General features: G+C 40.2%; 1 protein-coding gene across 1 annotated transcript in view; it reads left to right on the plus strand.

The window, feature by feature from the left end:
* The first annotated feature begins 1,448 nt into the window (after positions 1-1,448).
* LOC125904398 (uncharacterized) overlaps positions 1,449-22,488 on the plus strand; it is a 30,892-nt gene continuing 9,852 nt past the window's right edge. The window contains exons 1-8 of the mRNA XM_049601756.1: positions 1,449-1,613; positions 8,399-8,460; positions 8,858-8,878; positions 9,229-9,501; positions 10,451-10,538; positions 11,447-11,673; positions 13,381-13,668; positions 14,673-14,851. Coding sequence (XP_049457713.1) covers positions 8,415-8,460; positions 8,858-8,878; positions 9,229-9,501; positions 10,451-10,538; positions 11,447-11,673; positions 13,381-13,668; positions 14,673-14,851 — 1,122 coding nt within the window. The 5' untranslated portion in view covers positions 1,449-1,613; positions 8,399-8,414. The remainder of the gene's footprint in view (positions 1,614-8,398; positions 8,461-8,857; positions 8,879-9,228; positions 9,502-10,450; positions 10,539-11,446; positions 11,674-13,380; positions 13,669-14,672; positions 14,852-22,488) is intronic.

Below are 22,488 nucleotides of genomic sequence, written 5' to 3' on the forward strand. Positions count from 1 at the left end.
TTATGTCTGGGTTGAACTCTGTGTGCTACTAGCTGAATGTCTCCTAGGCTCTACGAACAAAAAAAAATAAAGGTCCAGTGTGTAGGATTGAGAGGGATATATTGACAGAAATGGAATATAGTGTATGATCATCTGAAAATAAGAACTGTGTTTTTGTTACCCTGGAATGAGCTGCTTGTCTACATAGGAAGCAGATCCTCATTCACAGAAATCACCATGTTGCACTGCCATGTTTCTACAGTAGTCCAGAAAGGACAAACCAAACACTGACTCTACTGTATATGGTTCAATCCGGTTTTCACATCAGCAAAAACAGAACAACAACAAAAATTTTTTAAACTTGAAACTGTTTTATTCAGTGTTTTTAATGGTGTTAACCATCTGGTCTGTTTGTTATGAGGAAGAGAACTCTGTGGATAATTCGGCTTCCGGTAAAAACCTCCTGAACAATGAACACTGAAGGTATTCTAACCGGGAGAAGTTTCATCTGGTTGCAATATGCAGTCCTCACCACTAGATGCCACTAAATCCCCTAAATCTGAACCTTTAAAGGTTGATCAAAAACAGACCAGAGGTGGTAGAGTTGGTGTAGAATTTGGTGGCACCTAGCTGCGAGGTTGTAGATATCAACCAACTGAAACCTCTCCCATATGCCCAGTGTGCAGAAGAACTACAGTGACTGATGTAAAAACACACAAAAGTAAATGGCCTTATCTAGAGCCAGTGTTTGATTTGTCTGTTCTGGGCTACAGTAGCCTACAGGAACAACATAGCGTACTCTGTGAAAGAGGACTCACTCTGTATGTAGATATAAATAGCTTACTCTAAGGTAGCAACTCTATTCTTGGCTTAATAATGTGGAACTTTTCAGGAAGGCACAGACGTTTGATGCCATCTAAAGAGCAAAGGTAAGGACCTCAGACAGAGGTAAGTTATGCAAATAGTTTACTGCTGCTGACACTGCCAGTGCACTCACAACACTAGAATAACATAGTGACTATGCAATCCACCTGCCTTCATCCCCTAGGCATAGGTTTGTTAGATCTCTTAAACTTCTACTATTTTGTAGTGTATCATACTCATGGCACTGTTTTGTTTCTTTTGCACTTCGTTGGTATTCAGTTTCAGTTCAATTCAGTATTCACTTCCACATGTTGCATGTTGTAATCATGAAATAACTTAAACAGTATGAAATAACGGGATTACTGACTGAACAGCACAAACTGATAATGTCTGTAGTCAAGAGGAAGGATCCCCCTCTTCACACTACGGTCTGCTTGACCAGATGAATGAACATCACATTGGAGAATCCCTGCATGTGTAACTCTCGCCTGACTTCACACTGCAGAGCGGCTGCTCGTGGCTCCGAGCCAGGACGCGTCGATTCTTCCCGGACTTTCCCGAGCACCGCCGATCTCAGATCGTCCACATACCCGACATTAACCGAAACTCCTCAGCTACTCCCGAACCGCCCCCATTGAAGTCTGTTGTCGTCGGGTTGGGGGCGATGGGGTGGACGAGATTAATGAAATAAAGAAAAAAGGCGACATCCAGAAACCATCACTCCTGAGCCCCTCCCAGTCCATGATTTGCGGATTCAAGGCTTGACAAAGGTAATTACCGCCATCCAATTATAATTGTATGTTACAGCACTTGGTCTTTTTTGTTAACCCACAATATTTCGTTCAAACAGGGAGGTAGTGGGTTAAATTCTGCAGATTTGCTGTTTTGACTGTTTGCTTGTGTTGAGCGGTCCCATACGGTTGATTTAGGGCGTGTGACCAACAGATACGCAGCGAAGGCGTGCAGGGTGGCTGTAATTACGGGCATCTTCACACAAGAACAGAACAATTAACGGCTTCCAGATGTATAACAGAAGGGTTAACTTTTCTTTAATGCCCGGCAAATATGATACAATTCACAGTATTCAGATAAGTATCAAAGCATTGCTCAGAGGAGACATTATTTCATAAGGTATTTGTGCACTGGGTGCTCTCCTTCCTCCTCCTGATGTGTCAGTTCTATAAATCCACCAATCTATCTGCTGCTATCTAGGGGACTAGATATATTCAAACCATATTACCGATACTCTGATGATTGTATCACATAGAAATCATTTCATCAATAAATTGAGGCTGTGTCGCATAATCTTGTCCTGTGTGCGGGGTATACCCGTCTGAATTGAGGGGTATTTTCTGGTCCATCCCGGTGGAAATGGTTACGCAATGTTCCTTGGCGCTATGGCACACATTAGAGCCGCTGACTAAGTATTTGTCACATAGATGAATCATTAGAGAGTGTTGAATGAGTGCAGTGTGCAATGAGGACAGTTAGGCTACTAATATGTTAAGATCAATTTCTCAGCCAGGCCATCTTTGAGGGAAGGATAGAGAAGAGAAGATGTTTTGCAACAAATCTGGTCCATCTATCTACTGATTCCTGCTGCTTCTCCAGCTAAAACTGCGTATTGTAGGCTCACAGATGGTATGGCAAAATGTCCAAACCATCACCCAGATGTGAAGGAATGAAACAACAGAGACAAAGAGAGAGAGAGAGAGAGGATGCCTGCTTTATTCCTGAAATACTTCATATGTTAAGCTGAGACTGTGGCATTAGAGTCTTTGACTGTGGTGACTAAGTGAACCACAACTCCTCTTTCATTCTTCATCCCTTCCCTCTCATTTCCTCCATCTTCCATTCGGACATCCCGACAACGGGACAGCCCCCGTTCATACCACTCCTGACACACCCTTGGCTGCACCAGCAGCTGCTCCTGGCTTTATTGGCTGCGTAAAGGATGAGGAGGGGGAATGGGGGTGGAGGTGGATGTGCGGAGGAGGAAAGTGCAGGGGACAAGCAGGTCTTGAGAGGGGACTTTTGAGGTGGCATTGATCTCAGTGTATTTAGACTGAAGGTTCTTAGTATTAACTTCATCTAACTATTTTCATGTTAAAATGTATAGGTAGACACACATTAGATCCTCTGCAGTCATGGTGGATTATTAAATGGGTCTATCAGAGCCCAAAGTGTTGGGGGCCCCTCCTGGCATTCACTTGCAAAATGTCACTCAAAACCAACATGATGTGTGGGTGACATTTCTAATATAAGGGCAATATCAGCCCAGTATATCACAAACCAGTAGTCTGACTGACCCCAATAGGAATTAGCTTGAGGGATAATTAAGGAGAGTAACAAAGGAAAGACAAGGCAGCACAACATGGACATGTTTCAGAGGAACATAAAAGTCGAGAGACAGAGACAAGCACAAAGATGATAAAGACAACACTGTAACACAAGCAGGATGGAGGTATAATTCTACCGCCCTCCTGGCTTGTGTGGGAGAGCAGAGATGATTGGGGGGGAAAGGCTCTTAAGTTCGTCAGTCAGGATGGATGTCAGATTGATGAGATCGGCCTGAAAGATGTAACCTCCACGCCTCTCACCACGGGGAGGCTGCTGGATGTGTCACGCGCAGTTCGGTTTGGATTGATCTAACTGGTCATAACAGGAGACAGGAGAGCAGTGACCCCATTTAGAGACAGACTTTTCAAATGGACATCACGCCCTCAGCCAAAGGACAGTGGTTACATCCTTATCTCAGGCTTCTCGGCTGATGCTTTTATCCAGGACACCCAGTGGCGAAACAGTGGGGTTTCACAATGTTCACCTTTAATTACAGCACCTCCCTCTGAGGCAGTCTATGTCATGTTTAAACATGCAAAAACACTGGCAAATGCATCACCATCCATCCAGTTTTGATCAAATTCAAACCTGTGGAGCCATGGTTTAAAGATCGAGTGTGTAGTGTGTTTTCTTTTATGTATAATCATCCTAAAATAAGAATATTTGTGTTTTCTTTACCTTACCCTGAGCTATTTATATCTAAATACGGAGCGGGCCTTCTTCCAAGGAGTCTGTCATGTTGCACTGCCATATTTCTACAGTAGCCCAGAACAGACAAACCATGACTGTAGATAGGGCTACTTTCATTTTCACGTCAGCCACCGTAGTAAGTAGCCCCTCCGCGACAAGCAGCCAGCATTGGAAAAACACTGCTTTTTTAACATGAAATTGGTTATTCATTGTTTTTGTTCCAGTTTAAATCACCAGGGCCATTTATTTTGCAGAGGAGGAGACCTCTGTGGATGATTCGGATCCTGGTAGAACCTCCTGAACATGAATTTTGAAGGAATCCTAAGCGAGAGTTCAAAGCTTGGCACTCAGGAGAGGTTTCAGCTTGTTGCAATCTGCAATCCTCACCACTAGATGCCACTAAAGCTTCTTTTTTAAATTTATAACCACTACTCTGACTGCACTTCAATCAATACGTTGTTAATATGTCAGTTTTGAAATGTATGTTCGTGTGTGTCTTGTCAGTGGCATTCGGTATTACCTTTATACAGCCAGCAGCAACCTCTAATTTTCTTGTCAGATGTAATGTTCTCTCTCCTTGAATGAATCAAACCTGTGATTTATGTCTCTGTATAGCATCCTGGCGTGAGCTCTGCAATAAGCTAATGGCTCTGTAGAAGATGATTCAAACCTGTTTCACAGGGCTCAGATTGGAAAATATGCTATGATTACTGTGTTCTGCTGAGGGACTGAAAGCCTCTTGAGCAGTTTTTCGGCCCACTTTAAAGCTAGGCCGTCATTTGGAAGTGACTTTGCGTTTGTTGATGTGCGCAGTGAGAGTGGATGGGCTTTCTTCTTCTTTTCCCCTTTAAATAGCACTCTAATCCCTCATCTGAAGAAGCTGGCAGAAATTCAATGACGTTTTATTGTTCCCTCTTTCAGAGTCTAAAGATGCAGTGATTCACTCTATTTCATAATGCTGCACAGGATACAAACAGGAAAATAAGTCATACTTCCAATTTGCTGCAGAATTCTGAAATCTGCTTTACATTTGATTACTGTTTGCAGGATAAAATCTGCAATATAGCACATGTTATGATGGAGGTAATCTAATTTTTGTGAAAACGTGTAATCAACAAGCCTTTGGTGTACATATGGATGCTTCAGAGAGTCTGCACATGAAGAGGGTATATCGCTCAGTCACTCCCCTGTTTGCCAGTTATCGTCCAAGTGTCAGCCTAACTATAGGTGTAGTGTTGAGACAGTGTAGCTGTACTGCAAATGAATGCAAGTCTCTTAAATTTTGAAAGAAACCATAGATTTGATATGAAAGCAGCATCTGTGATTATCCTAACAATCTCACACAGTAAGACTTTCTCATTCAGTCTAATATTAAACTCACATGCCCTAATGCACATTGAAAGATTTACTGGTTGTTGCAATCCTTCCTGCTCCACATACCGGCCTTGAAATGGCTCCTCTCTAACTTCCATTGTAAGGGCAACAGGCCTGTGATGAAACATATGTTATTAACTGATCAAGGTCAGCAAAAATTATCAAAGTTATGTCTGGCCATTGTGCAATATTGCCTGTTGTGTTTATATAAGACGCCATGAATAAACAGCAGGGTTTAGCAGGGTAAACAGCGCCTAAGACTAATGAACAGGAAATAACAATGCTGAGACACAGTATGCTGTCATTTCTGGTTAAATTAAAAGTTCAGTGCTCATTGAAAGGGTGTACTTGCATTATTATGCCATTATATCATCATTATGTTAGTGGCAAAAATGTCTTAAAATAACAATAATATTGTTTATTGCAATTATTTCTGGGGCATAAATCATCCAACAAAAGCAGGTATCATGACAGGCCAAGGATACCGGTCAAAATCTACATTAGGGCTGTTTCCAACTCAGAATTATGTCAGTCAAATCAACTTGGGCCGTGCAATATGATTATCTGACTATTTGTTCCAAACAGAGTTTGAGCATTTGAGCCATAGCCAACTTGTAGGTTTGAGCATAGTCCACAAAGCCTCTCCTCCTCTGGACAGCTGCCTCTGTCTCACTCAGATTTACTCTGCAGCTACATTTGGGGCCTTAAAGGGATAGTGCATCCAAAAATGAAAATTCACCCATTATCTACTCACCCTCATGCCAATGGAGGCCCAGGTGAAGTTTTAGAGTCCTCACAACACTTGCGGAGATCCCAGGGGAGAGTGGGTAGCAACACAACTCCACCTAATGAAGGCTTACAGCGCCCCAGATTCAAATGTCCAAAAACATATAATTGAAACCACAAAATATCTCCATACTGCTCGTCCATAGTTATCCAAGTGTCCTGAAGCCCCGGCATAAAAAGTTGTTTGGAAAAACGTCATTTGAACTCTGTTTTCAGCCTCATTGTAGTCTGCAGCTCTAACTGCCTCTCTGTGCACTGCGTTCACGTGTGCACGGTACACAGAGAGGCAGTGAAAGCACGTGAACACACATGAACGCGGTGCCCATGTCTCACGGTCTTGCGTAAGCCAGATCAAGTAGGTATCTTTCTCTCTCTCTTTCTATTTCTTGTTGTGGTTTGGTAAGGAAAATGCATCAGTGGAAGCACATTAAGTGAAATTCCAACAATAAAAGATATAGTGCATGTGAGTATTTAGGTGTACATGAAAACAAGTTGTTTTTTTTGGCAGAGATAAGCAAATACTATTTGGAAAATACGAAATAGAGGAAACTACTACTATGAGTAGATAGATCCATAGATCCTGTCACTCCTGTCCTTCAGCAACTTTAGTGGCTTCCTATTAAATATAATTTTGATTTATTCTCCTTCTCACTTTCAGGGCCCTTCTTAACCAAGCCTGTTTGTATCTTTGTACCTGAAATAAGGTCTGTGGTTAACGCAAGCTTAAGAGAATTTCTACAATATAAAATACATAAGTAGATGCCCCACTCGCAAATTTTGAAGCTTTATGTGTCTTAAAATGGCAGTTGCTAACAAGTTGCTAAATGAGACTACAAAAAAATCATCACGCTGAACACGGCTTTACAGCCTCATTGTGGTGCTGATGTTGAGACACATGACCTGCTACTTTAGTGTTGCTCGTTTATAGCCTATTGTTAGTTTTTTACATCTGGCAATTGCATTTATGCTTTACTACGTATCATAGAAGTGGTGGTCTGTTGTGAAGATTATCTTGCTGGACAAAACGTGTAAGTATCATAAACATTTGTTTGCCACAAAGATTGTTTTCTGCAATAATCCAAAATCCAATGCAACAATTCCATAGGCTTTTTGACGAGGAAACAAGGGCAATAGTAACTTCTGCCTGGGCCAACATTCGGTCTGATTTAATGGTGACACACACACACACATCGAGATTTGCACTAAAGACTTCATAATGACTCTTTTATACCTAGTTTTATTATGATTTTTGTCAAGTTATTTTATTAACTTATTACTGTATATTGCTGATTTCTTTGACTTTGCCATCTATTGATACAATGCTGCTTGGTTTTAACTCTCTTGTAAGGTGTCCTTAAGTGCTTTGAATGTCGCCTATGGCAAATAGTCATTGTGTTTGCGTCTTGTTGTTGTTTTCCATGATCCATAGTTACTGTTCTCTTGTGAAAGAGAAAGTGCTGAAAGAAGAGTTGTTAGTAGTGCTGTTTTCCATTCAAACCTCCTCTTCCCAGCTGTTTCCTTATGTCTCTCCCACTATATATATCCAGCTAATTATCCCACCTTAATAACTCTGTGCTACTGCTGCTTGGTCTAATCCAGTGCAGTAGTCGTGAAAGGTCAGAATCACCTCATGCCAGCTGGCTGCTGTCCATCACATCATCCCAATGGGATGACCATGTACTCTTGAATGCGTAATATCACTCCCACCATCTCCTGTCCTCTCTAGCATACCCTCTCTTCCTTCACTGTTTCTCTTTTCTTCCTTTCTCTCTTTATCGCTTTTCTTCCGTCTTCATGTCTCTCTCTGGTTTGTGGTTATGTGTCGTGAGTGGAGAGCTGATTGACTCGTCACACCGCAGGAGACACACAGTTCACAAAACAGCGCCATGTCTTTCACTCACACACTGTCTCTCTCTCTATCACTCTCTGATTTGAAGACACTTTATCTATAAGACCTGGCTTAATAGTATATCTTACTTTACAGCAGCGCTATAGATTTTCTTGTCAAGCAATTTTGGCAGTGCTCTCCCTTAGGTATTTGAAGAGCTAATTTGCGAAATGCCGTTTAGTGTAGCAGGGTGGTGCAGAGCAGGAGGGGGAGGGAATCTCTGTTCAGCTTGAGGACACAGATTGATGTTGGCATGCCTCTGCTTTGCAGAGGTGTTTTTCAATTAAATGCTGAACCACATTAGCCACACATCTTTACCTTAAGTAAGTTAACATATTTTCATGTCAAATAAAATTCCGTCTTGATATGATTATGGCAGACATCTCTTTGCAGAATGTTGTGATTTGATCCTTTGGAGCCATAAACATGCTATAAAAAGCTCTTTTTTAATTTGTTGTGTTTCTGTTTTTTTCCCAGAGACCGACCATTCAGGATGAAAGTAATCAGCGCTGCAGCTCTTGGCGCCCTGTTCTGCACCAGTAAGCACAAATATAATCAGTCACTTGGGAGTGGGTTTGGATAAATGAATGACTGAAACAGACTTCCTGCAAAGCTGAATTTGTTTTAAGCGAATGATTTGTGTAGATTTTTATGAGAACCACACAAAAGGAAGCTTTTAGAGTTATTTTGTGATATGTTTAATTTCCACTAATTTACTTGCCTTTTGTTCCTTATGAGAAAGTCAGATAGTATTTACATCCAGTCTTTTTTTAGCTGTCATTAAGTGAGGCATTTACATTTCAAAGACTTAATACTTTTTTGGGAAGTGGTTTTTCAATTAAGAACAAAGGACCTATTTAAAGATCTTTGTACAAAACAGCAGACAACTAAAAAAAAGATACATTTTAAAATTAACTCCTTTCTTTTCTTTTTCAGTTGTGTCAGCATCTTTGAAAGGTAAAATTGCACGCTTGTTTGGTTTTCAGTGCATGTCTAGTAGTGCTTTAAGAGAACTAACTACGGTAGCCCTGAGCATCAAAACACAACATTACAACATTTCAGAAAATAAAACAACATTTCACAAATCACTAAACATTTCATGTTGTGGAGTTGTAATTATTTTGTTTTGGCTAATTTTATTTTTTGAAATGATATTTTTTGGGAAATATTTTGTTGTGTATCTGAAATGTTGTTGTGTTTTGACCCTCAGGGCCACTGTAATATACAGATGAGGAAAGATACAGAGAAAGTATATAACAAATAGCAGGCTGCCTATCCTATCTAATAAAACATCTTGTTTCAACCAGTCAAAGAGGAACACAGGACAGCCTTCTTTGGGGAGGACATTCACATCGACATCCTGCCTGGGAACGTTAGTGAGGTTGTGTTCAAACCCAGAACCAATCACTCCGCTGAGGTGGTTCTGCTGCGAGCAGGCCAGGTGGTGAGTCCACGCGGCCGTCTTACCACTCTGGGCCACCTGGTGGTGGAGGACGTGCAGGAGGAGGACGAGGGGGTGTATATCACCAGGAACATCAACCATCCCAACACAGCCAAGCACCTCAGCCTCATTGTCAGGGGTAAGCTGCTCGCTGCACAAAGATTGTTCAGTGTCAGAAAGTGTTTGCCAACTTGAGATTGTCTACCTGAAGTCACAGTTTTGGCAGTGGATAGTAAGATTTTTTGAGAACAACAGAAACTAAATATATACAATCTGGAATATTTGGCCTAATCTCTGCTGTGGAAAATACAGCATGCTAGTTGGTAAGCTACTTACCTAAACGAACAACTTTAAACATGCTGTATCAGTGTAGCTTATGTAATATTTAGGACACACTTAGGATTACAAGAATGCTAAATATAGTGTCATACAATCAGAAAAAGATGTCACTATTTGCTATATCACAAAAGACCATGTAAAATTGGCAGTGCCACACCTAACACATTTGGCATCCGAGGCCTGCACGTGTAAATTTCCTCCACTTCTTTTTTTTTGTACTGCGCCCCGGATGGCTTTTGCCTTTTCATTGTCTCTTACTCTGATGCTCTTCACATACACTCCACTCTACCATACCCATCTGACTTGGGTGATCACTCACTGATGAAGACATTAAGGTGAAGTGCATTGCCAGGACTAGAAGTGGTACCTCTACTACCGACTGACTGTTAGAATTGGATCTTTGGATCATTTTTACCCTATGTTTGATTTTTTGAAATAAAAAAAAATATATATAGAAGACATAGGTGGTAGCCTACAAGAAGATCAGCCACTGGAAACTGAACAAATCCTGTGTTGTTTAAAATCACAGAGCCTTATTTGTAGGCCTATAACACAAAAACTTCAGGATAGATAAAATTCCTTTAAGGTCTGAAGTAGATTAAGTTTAGGAATCATACATACAACCATAAAACTAATTCCACAATTGACGTTCTGGTCAGTCACAGAGATGACTTGTATTCACTGACTTTCATTACGTATGTCACAAAGATCCTGCTTTGACCTTTATTTTCTCTGGTCTTGTCAATCAGACTGCGCTTTGGAGCAAGTGGTGAAGTACGGAGAAACTTACTACATCCATCTCAATCATGTGGAGGGCCCCATCACCCTGGAGTTCAGGTAAGGACGGTCAGTAAGAAGCACAACAGAAAAAGTACTCATATTCAACATGGAGGCATGGTTATTACAGATTTTGTAGTTGTTTTGATCTAAATCTCACAGCCAAGTCATCCTATATACATCATGTCATGTGTAGCATTGTAATGTAACTGTGTTTGTCTGTGTGGTACCTGTTAAATAGCTGGAGTTTGAGGTGCGTTCCTGGTAAATCTGCAAGGGTTTAGGACTGTCCCACTGTCAAATCATCAAGCGCATAAGGGTTCTTTGCAGGCAAATAAGCCACTCTTCCCATAAGTTAGTATTTCTGCAGACTTTGCCCAATCTCAGAACCCATCAGCTATCAGTCTGACGATGATAAGCCTCTTGGGGCAACAGCGTCATTTCAGCTTATCTCTATAAACAGATATCTGCATATGATTAAAAAAATAAAGCAAATGGAAAGCTAAATTGCCATGAGATGATAGCCAGTGGGTTCTGAAACCACATTTCGGCCAATGCATTCCGCCTCTTCTTCTCTCCACATGCACTGTTTACCTGCTGCTCAAACGGGTTTGGTCAATACTATTCAGACTACAAATGGACTACAAACAGAAACCAGATCACGTCTGATTCAGTAATCTTGGATTGAGTTTCTGCATTCATTTATGTGTATCTGTTTATAGTCTAAGAGAAGGGGACATAGCCAATGTGACGTCCCTCATTGGTTTGCAGACTACCGTTTTGAGGCTTCATGTTTGGCATTTTGGCTGTTGCCATCTTAGCTTTTGGAGCCAGAAGTGACCAGATTCAAACAATTAAGTCCATGAGGGTTCAAGGCATAGGCCTCAGGGTGGAGATTGGGATTGGGCCACCCTAATTGCTCATGTGTTACTTTAGGTAACATTTATTCTCTCATGTTCTATTCTAAGGCCTAGTCTGGTTCAGCCCAATCAGACTGAGATACATCATGCAACAGAGCCTCCACCTGTGATGCTGTATAACAAGACAGAAGTTCTGGCAGAAGAATATGTGGGGCGTCTCAGCGTGTCAGAAAAACGGGTGACTCTGCACTCGGTCAGGATGACGGACGAGGGGAGCTTTACAGTGCTGGACCGTGAGGGCAAAATCAGGAGGAGGAACTGTCTGAATGTCAGAGGTGAGGAGAGATTTGTGCTTCACTGCGTCCTCTTAGCTTTAATTGATTCATTTATCAGTCCCATGTGCATGTGTCGATATTCTGATGTCAAAGCTGGGGTAGGCAGAAATCTGGAAAAGGCAAAAAAAAAACAACCAGGAGAATCTGAAAAATACAGCCCTCCCTTCTCTGTCCTAAGCACTTCCCAGCAGACGGCCACGGGCATATGCACATGCTTCATACCATAACTCAGGGTTTCCCATACATTGCTTTATTTGATTTTATTCATTGTAGAGTTGCACATTCACCCAGCCCTTTTGCCCCCTAGCACTGAGTGGTTGCCAGCAGCAGCACAGGGTCCAATCTGTGTAACGGCAACAACAGAGAGTTTGTTGATCCAGCAGGGAGTTGGGTTTGTCCAGTACCTGGGGGCTGGGGTTTGCACTGGCAGGATTCGTGGTGCTGCGACCGCTGACTGGGGGTCTGTCTCCATAGCTGCTGCCTGCTCTCCTCCCAGAGAGGTGGTCTATAGCAGCGGGGAGTGAGGCGGAGGACACACCGTGAAGTTCTAGTTAACGGCAGCAACATAAATGTGAACTTAAAGTCACAGCCGTGAGCCTCGGTTAGCGAAAGGCTTAACTATCAGCAACGTTCTCTCCCCGTCTCTGAAACGTTTCGGTGATTTTGAAAGGTGTTTTATTTTGTTTTTTCTTAGACTCTCTTCTTATCTTTTTGATAAGTCCATTTTCCTTTTTTTGGGTTGCTTTGCAGTTGTTGCTAGAATAGCAACTTTCTCCTGCAGGACTCGCCGTCATTAAAATTAAAATTAGGCTTTCACCAAAGGGATGTGCATGTGCATTTGTAGAACAGCCAAAAGGAATGTCCTCTCTCTGAAATGACCTGTGAGTGGCCAAAGTCTCCCGCCACTGGTTGGATTTTTTAAGCAAAGAGGAGGTGCAGAAGTCTAGTGTTCTCACAGTCCACTTGAATTACATTATGTTTAAAGTTTATTATGAGACTTTATCCAATGACGCCAAAATGAAGTGCTGCAGTCTTTGTATTAGCCTGCACAGATTTCACTAAGTGTTAGTACTGTATAGCTTTGTCATCAAAATGCCACCAGCGTTTTGCCTTTTGTCTTTCTCACATTGCAAATTTTCATCTTGGCCTAGAGTCACTGTATGCATTATCTAATTCTAGAGTGTATTACCTTTAAAAAAAATCCTAATGCCTTAATCTCCGAAAAGGTCGTAAGCCTTTATTTAATGTATTTAAAATGAGGTTAACCTGCCTGCAGGGATACTGCCCGGCTGCACCAGTAAAGAATAGGATATAGATAAAAATATATCAAGAACACATTTACTTTAATGAAGGTTAGGGAACACAATATTACAACTGATGAATGAGATACAGTGGCTTCTGTGTGCTAAAACAGAAGTTGGCTTTAAATAAGACAGTCTACAGCTTTGCTAGTGGCTCTTTGAGGCTGTCCTTTGACACAGTGGTGGTTTAAGCTAAATGCAAGGTTCAGTACAACCAACATGTGCGTGTAAGTATGACAAATGCAAATAGTCTTTTGGCAATTAGACCCCATTGTGGTGTCATATATATAAAGAGGGTGGTGACGGCTTCACTGAAAGGAAACCCAAGACATGGTAACATATGCACATTGCTAGGCTAGCTATATGCTGCACATCTTTTTATATTTCTCTCTTTGGTTCTCCACAGAGCACCAGAACTTCATCCACCTCTCCAACAGAGAAAATCTGAAGATGAAACTCTATGTGGACCATTCCAATCTTAACATTGTCTACAGGCCCAAATCAGATAATCAGGACCGGGTCGTCCTGAACCAGGGGGTCCTGGTGACACCGCTGGACCCTCAGCTGGAGGGCAGGTTGAGTGTGGAGGGATCAGAGCTCATCATGAAAAAGGTCCACCTGTCCGACATGGGCGTCTTCATTGTGACAGACCGGGCTGGGTTTCCTGTGGCTCATGTCTACTTAGAGGTTGATGGTAAGAGAAGAAGACATTTAAATTATTAGCATACTGTATTTAGTTAGTTAGTTTGTAATAAAAATAAATAGCCTCTTATCAATTATACATTATGTTTATTGAAAGAATTTACATGATTAACGTCAGAGTAGTGCAACTGTAATAAAACATATAAATGTGTATAAATGTGTGTGTGTCCAGCAAAGCTTTTGTACATTTAGAGCCTTTCTGAAGCAAATGAGATCACGGGTGTCAGTGAAAAGAAACATCTCCTAAAATAGCACTCCATGGAGCAGAACCAGAGATATCATCTTTTAACTTTTGGTTCCGCACCCTGCCAAAGGCTTTAATCAGCTTTAACTTGAACTTTGCAGCTGAGCTTTAGCATAGTCATAAATGGAAATAGTGGAACTGTGTCATGATAGCAATAACACACTGAAGAAGAAAATGTTGACACTTATCTGCTGTGTGACATAGATCTGTATCTATTTTTACCTGTGCTGTGGAAAAAAAGATAAATACAAGAATAGAAATCCTTAAAATATAGCAGAGACAGGTTACCCTCAAATCAAAAATACATATTTTTCCTCTTACTTGTGGTGCTGTTTATGTTGAGATTATTTTGGTGTGAGTTGCTGAGTGTTGGCAATATCGGTCGTAGAGATGTCTGCCTTCTCTTGAATGGATGTCACTTGGCTTATCGTGTCCAAAAAAGCACGACAAGCAAAGTTGAACTGTCCCTTTGATTAAATGTAAATACCTGACCTCAGAATACCTACAAGCACTAGCCACAGTTCTGCTCAACATTTTAAGGTGGCAGCATCAGGCTGCCAATAGAAAAATAGAAACTGAAATTGCTATGTAACATTTTAATGCAAGTTAACATGGTTATTATAAGATTCAGTTCTATCATGAAACAGAGATGAAGGGTGGGTAACTACACATCAAGTCTGAAACAACATTTCTGCAGTCACAGAAGGGTTTTAATTTGAATCTGTGTTTGTTCTTGTTTGTCTCCCTCTCAGCCTACAGGCTGCCTCCCCTGACTGTAGCCATCCTCTCCCTGCTGAGCGTGATCGCCTTCATGCTGCTGGTGTGCCTGCTGTCCTGCCTCTATAGAGTGCACAAGAGGAACGAGAAGAACAAGAAGCTGACGCTCCTTGCTCAGCAGGCCGGCAAGGGAGACGGCGAGGCTTTCAGACAGGTAACATCCACCTAGTGCATTACCATCATTCTTTTTTCCTCTGTGATGGAGGAATGTTGTAGGGTCACTGCAACAGGAACATGAAAAGGCTCCAGAGGAATGAAGGGCCTGCAGGCAAAATAAGTAGCGCTTGTCATGTTGTAAGAGTGAAGTCCGTGTTTGTGTGTGTTTGTGTGCCTGTGTGTGTGTTGGCTGGGAGAGGATTTAAAGGTAGAGGAGGGTTCTGTTCCTGCTGTGGGAGTCAAGATGGTCAGCTGGTCCACTTCCTCCCCTACAGAGCTGGACCTGACACACACAGTTACAGCCAAATGAAAGACATCAACACGGCAGAGGACAACTCACGGAAACATAGCACTTCTAATACTGCTCACTGAGTCTCTTTTCTCTTCTCTCACACTTATGTGTTGTAGATGAACATGCCAGAGACACACGTATGTCTGCCATTATTAGGTGCTATTGTCAGTGATAGTCCTCCTGCTTAAGTCAGTGTAGATCACATTAAATAGAAGCAGTAACTAAATACCTGAAAATAAATATTAAATATTTTTGCATGGAAGAAAGTCATGTATGTTATATTAACGTAAACTGCTACAACTCTGACACTCTGGAAAGTATCCAAGTATTTTCATTTTATGCTGCTTTATACCTCTCCTCATCAATTCAGAGGCAAATATTATATTTTGTAAGGCACTACATTTATTTGATAACTTTAGTAAGTAGCTCCTTTCCAGATTCAGATTATGAATACAAATTATAATCAACGAAATTATGTTACTAATTCTCAGGGAGAAAATCAAAAGCTATGCAGCAGAAATAAAACGTAATATATATGAAAAATTAAGCTGTCCCCACATTTACCAGTTGCAGTAGGGATGAACACATAAATACTTCAATAACTATAATCCAACAATATAATGTACTCTGAAATGGGCTAATCTGCAAAATAAGTCCTTTCACTTTTGGTACATTTTTAATGCTGACACTGTTGTTCTTTTACTTATTTAAAATTTTGAATGCAGGCCCTTTAGGCTACCTCTAATAGCGTATTACGCTGCATTTACACTGTGGTATTGCTATTTATATTTACTTAAAGGCACACTATACAGGATTTTCTTAGAATAACAACACGGAAGTGATCCCTGTCAATCATCACGGTGTTTCCCACAGAATTACTATGGCAGCTGTTTGTGCTTGTATCAGTCTGTGCCCTATTGTAAATTCTGAGGTTGTGTGAACACAGCACAGGGATAACTCTCCTTTTTTGAGTTGTAGGGTATGAACTGATCAGTTGTTGCAGTCAGAGCTGATCAGATCAGATTGATGGATAAGAGGAGTAACTGTTTGTGAGTGAAAGCAAACTTTAGACGCAGTGCAATGAAGGTGAAGCTTCGCTCCTGTTCTGCTGCTTTGTCTGTGCCCTCCAACTGTGAAACAAATAATAACGGAACAGCACATATATTCCAAAAGCACGCCTAATGAACGTTCCAGATCCAAAAAATGGAAATCTAAAAGTGGGGGCAGATATTTTAATTATGGCGGTGTGTAGCTTCCAGCCAATCTGTAAAAATGCAGTGACCAGGTTAGACTGCTGTCTCCATCTCTCGTCTCTGCTCTGTGGATGCATGCAGCAGGTCCGTGTGTCTGTTTAGAAGAAGGCAGTTTGGGCCACACACACAGCAGAGAAGCCAGGTGGACAGAATGAAACATGCGCTTCAGCCGAAATCACACAAAAAACAGCTGTGTGCAGAGGTGTTGGTGTGTTTATTTGAGCAACACAACATAACCACTGTAAAACAATCAGAATTTAACATTTATTTGTCTAATTCACTACTTTGTTCTTGTGAACGCCGCTCCCTCTCGCTTGACCTTCGCGGCTCTTTCATCCTCATTTAGCCGAGGAGGAGGAGCCAGGTTTGAATGTTGTGTTAACAAACAGTCAGCGACAAATCCTGCATAGTATGCCTTTCAGTAAAAGACCCTCCTCCACCACTGGTGATTAACTTTGTGTTGGAGACATAAGCCTGACACATACTCCATATAAGTCTGCAATTGTTGAAGCTTTGAGCTACACAAAGCCATTTTCACACATTTAGTATTCTAACATGTCACATTTTTCATTTTTAATGAAGTACAAGCACAAGTTACAGTCTCCAGCCCGGCAGCGAGGGGTGCTTTCACAGGCAATAACAAGATTTTGGCACCAGATATTTTTGTACATAAAATTGCAGTGTGTCTTTGCACAGCTCATGGGTGGTTGTCAAACGAATATGCTTCTCATTAATTTTTGTAATACAAATCACTCAATGTTTCTAGACTATAGAGCACCCTGTGTTGTCACACAAAGACTCAATTTATTGTACTCATGATTTATTGTAATGCTGAGCCAGTTTTTAGAGTGGGGGGGATCTTTTTTTAATGGTTGATTTACTACAAAAAGCCTTTTGAGGTGCCGTCATTACCGTGTTTCTTATTCTTTAGATGTCAGTTTTTAATAAAACTCTCCAATTAGGAATTCATTGTGAGGGCCCTCAAAGGTTGTTCTGAATGAAAAAGAAAACCAGTGATTGTTTTGCAATCTGCATTTTCAAATCTTTGCTCTACCTTCTCTTCACTTGCTCAATACTGGCTGATTAACTGACTGATTGGATGATTTAAAGGAGTTGACAGTTAACCCCTCTGTCACCAAAACCATTCGCTCTGATTCCCCAGTTGAGGATTAGCTAGCCAACTCAATTTATGGACCAATTAAAAACTCATTACAAATAGATGACTCACCTGTAACCTTCGACTCAGAAATTGATCGCTCCACAGAGGGACAGTGGTTCAATACAAGCATCTTATGGTGAAAAAAATATGTCCAGATCAATTGCACAGGGCTTTAATAAACACACTGAATACCTCATGTACCAGATTTAAAAATATCTTGTATTGTGTAACACTAAAGATCACTTTGCTGCAACTAAAAACAGGTGGGACTGATTTATTTTATATTTCTTTAATCTGAAAAAAAGTCAGACAAACGAAATGATCTTTATATTGCTTTTGCTAAACTAATAATCAGAGCATTGTTTTCCCGAATGAATGATGCACCAAATTACCGGTTCCTTTCAAATAGTTGAAAGATAACCCCCTTTCTCTCTCCAGCATCCACAGTAAACGATCGTTAAAACAGATTTAATTTATGGTTCAATTAAAAACCTGCTGCAGACAGATGACTCACTCATTGTAAACAACCCGAAGACTGATTGCACGGCGGAGGCATCGAGATAAAGTGTTTAGATAATATGTCATCTTACTAACTAGCTGCATTTCAATTCAGAGTTGTGCTGAGATACAGAATTATAAATGTTTTAAAATCTACAGACTAAAACCTGCATATCCAGCTCTCTTGGAAAATATATATATATAACAGATATAAAGCAGTCAGTTTTTCAAATGATAACTTTTTATTTCCAAAGTCACTTTACACTATTGACTGAATGCGACAAGGAAGTGCTCAGGCAGATTTTGTCATTTAACATCATGTCTACACAAGAAGTGGAGGTTCAGTTCTCTACTCATGTTTCTGTTATATTAATCATGGTAACCGGTCACATTGTGCTGGTGTTTGTGTTTTATTATGTGTTCATAAATGTCATAACAGAAGTTGTCTGAGCAACCCTGTCTCCTAGAAATGACGTTTGTATGTTAGTAAACTGCTTTCTGAATCACGCTGATGTGGAAAAATAATTGCTGATAAATTATTGATTAATGGCCACTTCCTTCTGAAGCCTACGTGGTAGGTTTCAGGAGGAAGCCTACAGCAATGTGGCTTGGGAGGACAGTGGGCGTACAAGGTTCAGGACCTTGGCTTAAGGCACTTTGGTTAAGGTTAGACAGTTAATGATTTTAGTGAAATATTAATCAAAAAGGGAATTAAAAATAATTCTGTCACTTAGAGTGGATAGTTTATTGCAACATCGCCTATCTTGGTTGAAAACAACCATTGTTGGTGAACATTTTGCTGATATGTTCACTATCAATTTTTGCGACTTGCCAGTTACATTAATTAGCAACATTTTCTCTTTGGAAAACCTAATTTGCATGGCATTACGCTTCCTTTGAAATGTCTTTGGTGTTTCAAATTAGTTGTTTTCATGAATTCTCTTATTAGATATATAAATGTGATTTCTAGGAGACATGGCTGGTCTGAGTGTGGCCGTTAAAAATGTGAGATAAAACACAGAGTTATAGTGGAGACTTGTTTGGTTTGTTACTCACAGTCCAGTTTTTTTGTTGCATTGGCTTATTATTGTGATACAGGCTAATTATTGCAGTTTGAATTATTGATAAAATGAAAATAATAACATTTTAAAATCAGCTTATTAGTATTATTATTATTGTTATGAACAATAACCTGCATCATTACTCTTGCAGTTTTTCTTACCATAGAAACATCAAGCTGTTGTACTGCTGCAACACACTGTAAGCTGTAGCTGTAAGCTAGTTAATGCCATTGCTGACTTTGCTCCAAAGATCTTACTTTTCTAAACTGTTATTTGTGGTGGATGTGGTGTTGTCAGGTCAGAAATTTAAAGTAAGCTATTTGAACCAATCAGGACAACGACTTTTGAGTTGAGTTTTACAAAGCTAACAGTAAGTGGCCAACAGTTAAGACAAAATCTAAAACTGAACAAATGAAAAAAATGGGCAGGTGCATCAGGTCAAAACCTATTAACTGTTATTGTTAGTTTTTCAACAACTGAATATTTGTGTGTGATGTTACATTAATGTTACTGTGTTTGTCTCTGTTCTCTCTTTTCTCTGTCACTGTATGTGTGTTGCAGTGTATCTGTAATTTCCTTTTGATTACCTACTGTGTTACAGACACACAGGATACAGCTGACACTCTGCCATTAGACACATATTTCTTTTTCTCAGAGTTGCCATTTTGAGTTTGCTGCAAAACGTAACACCTAGGAACCAGCTGGATTTGTAAGATAAATGCTGGCAGATTTCCACAATAGGCTACATTTAAGCGTTACTATTATTTTTTTTAATTTAAAGGGGCAGTTCACCCACAAATATTTGTCCTCTTACTTGTAGTCCTATAGCCTAAATCAATCTAGATTATTGTGGTGTGAGATGTTGAGTGTTCTTCCTACAGTAACTGCTCACAACACACTCTGTGGTTTATTTTGAGTAAGTGGAAGTGGGTCATTATTTCTGGAAAGTAAATGCTTTTTTTGGGCGGCATCCAGCTCCATTATTTTTGAGAGAAGGCAGACAGTTCTACGGCTGATATCCGGACACTCAACAACTTACACCAAAACAGTCTCGACAGATAAGTAGCTCTACAGGTAAAAGGAAAAATATGTATTTTTGATTTTGTGGTGAACTGTCCCTTTAACTTCCATTCAACAATATACCCTGTGTCTATGTATGTTTGTTTGTATTTGTTTTTAATGTCACATTTAATATGTTTATGATGTTTTAATCATGTGCATCTTGGTTCAGTTTCACAAGTACTGAGTGAAAATACAGCTGTGGAAATGAGGCCTTAATGCTCACAGCTGAATGTCTCTGACTGGCGGCCCAGCTAACGCTGTTGCCTTTGCATTGCGTTTCTCCCTCTTACTTTAAGGAGCGTCAAACGGAGCCTCTTCTTGGTGAGAGAAATGTGTTCTGGCCTCTTTTTTCTGCTCTCCTTTGGTGTCTAGAGAAATGTACTTTGCTCGTTTGGCAAGCAAGTTCCTTGATCAACATGCTGTTGTGTGAGAAGATTATTGGTGACAGTTTCAGAAATGTGTGTTCAGTATTTTGTAAGTTGTGGGGCTTTTGAAATTATACAAATTCATTAATGAAATGGAGCACTAGCACACTAAATAAATCCTGGACACTAAAGAGAAACTGCTGTCAATCCTAATGAACAGGCAGAAGTTGATCAAAGAGCTAATTTGACAAAAAGTCAATGAATTACCTTAAGTGGATCTGGCACCACAACTTGGGACAAACTGTCTCTGCGATCCTTACAGACTTTTCAATATTCAAGGACTGAGCTGAGCACAAGTATCCCTTTTTATGTAGATTATTTAATATATATTTGTTTATGTGTCGTTCATGTTAACAATGCAGGACGAGAAACCAACTGCAGCCCAGAAATTAATCAAAAAATACATGGCAGTAGTGTATGTGTTTTGCAGTTAATGTGCTAAAACATAATTAACACCAGGGTCTGAAGAAAAAAGAAAGAAAAAATAAAATAAATATTAAAACCCATTTTCAGAAATACTCTGGTTTGCTCTCTTAAATGATTAGTGTGTAAGATTTAGGGGGATTCAGTGGCATCTAGTGGTGAGGAATGCATATTGCAGCCAGATGAAATTTTACATTTAGGATTCCTTCAGTGTTCAGGAGGTTTTTACCAGGAGCTGAAGTATTCACAGAGGTCTCCTCCTCTCTGAAACAAACAGGCCAGGTGATTTAAAACAGTAGGCCTAATACAGCTGAATAAAGCAGTTTTATGTTTAAAAAATCTGTGTTTTTCAAATGCTCACATTGCAGAGGGGCTGCTTACTATGGCTGCCGATACGAAAATATGAAAACGCAGGGGAAACACACAAAATCCAGAGCCTGTTTTTTATTTTTTTGTCTGTTCTGGGCTACCGTAGGAAATTGGTGTACACTGTAGGCAAGGACCTGCTCTATATACATAGATATAAACAGCTCATTCTGAGGTAACGAAAACACAATTTTTATTTTAGGTGATTATACATATAAAGAAAGCATACTTATTATATTATATTCCATTTTTACCTAGATGTCCCCTAAATCTTACACACTGGACCTTTATTGGGGGTTAGATGTAAAGATCAATATCAATGGGTAAGAGTAGAGGCCAGTTCTGTCAGTCTCTAATTCTATACACCGTGCTGGTTTGACAAGCTCGGTCAAACATGTGATCTGTCTTCCAGGATTTTAGATACAGTTTTGACCCAGGTTGGGGTGCACACTGCAAAAATGTCCATTATAAAAAGTAATTCAATTAAATATTGACTCCAAAAAATCTTATTTTTCTGAAACAATTGAAAATGTGCTTGGCTCCAGGTCAGTTTGTGAAGCAAGAGAAGGGAGCCCAGAGGTTTTCACTTGCTTTCAGAAAATGAGATTTTAAACTTAAGTATAGAGACTAAATGACTTGTTGAAAGGGTTTAGACCTCCTCTATATTACTGATGACATTAAAGGAACTCACACAAATGTCATGTGTGCCACCCATGCCTCAGCTTTGGCTTTCTTGCTTTTCTCCCTTGTTTCTTTCTTTCCTTTTTCTCTCCGCTGATTAACGGCTCAGACGTTACCTGCAGCTCCTCATAAACAATCTAGTTCTGATAAGTGCCGTCCTGTAGCTTCACTGCTGTATTTAACATACAGTATGTGGTGATTGAGCGAGCTTTAGTGACGCGCACACACATGCACATATTTCTAACTTGGGTGTTGTTTTATTGTGTTGGGTGAATTAAAAGGTATATATCCGATGTGTATGTGTGGGTATCTGTGTGGTGTTAAGGGCAGTAGTGATTAACCTGTATGAGTCGGCTTGACTAAACCTTTCATGAGGTACAGTAGTTTTATTCTTTTGGAGAATTATTACTGCATA

Source organism: Epinephelus fuscoguttatus, linkage group LG17 (assembly GCF_011397635.1).
Source record: "Epinephelus fuscoguttatus linkage group LG17, E.fuscoguttatus.final_Chr_v1".
NCBI classification, from domain to species: domain Eukaryota; kingdom Metazoa; phylum Chordata; class Actinopteri; order Perciformes; family Serranidae; genus Epinephelus; species Epinephelus fuscoguttatus.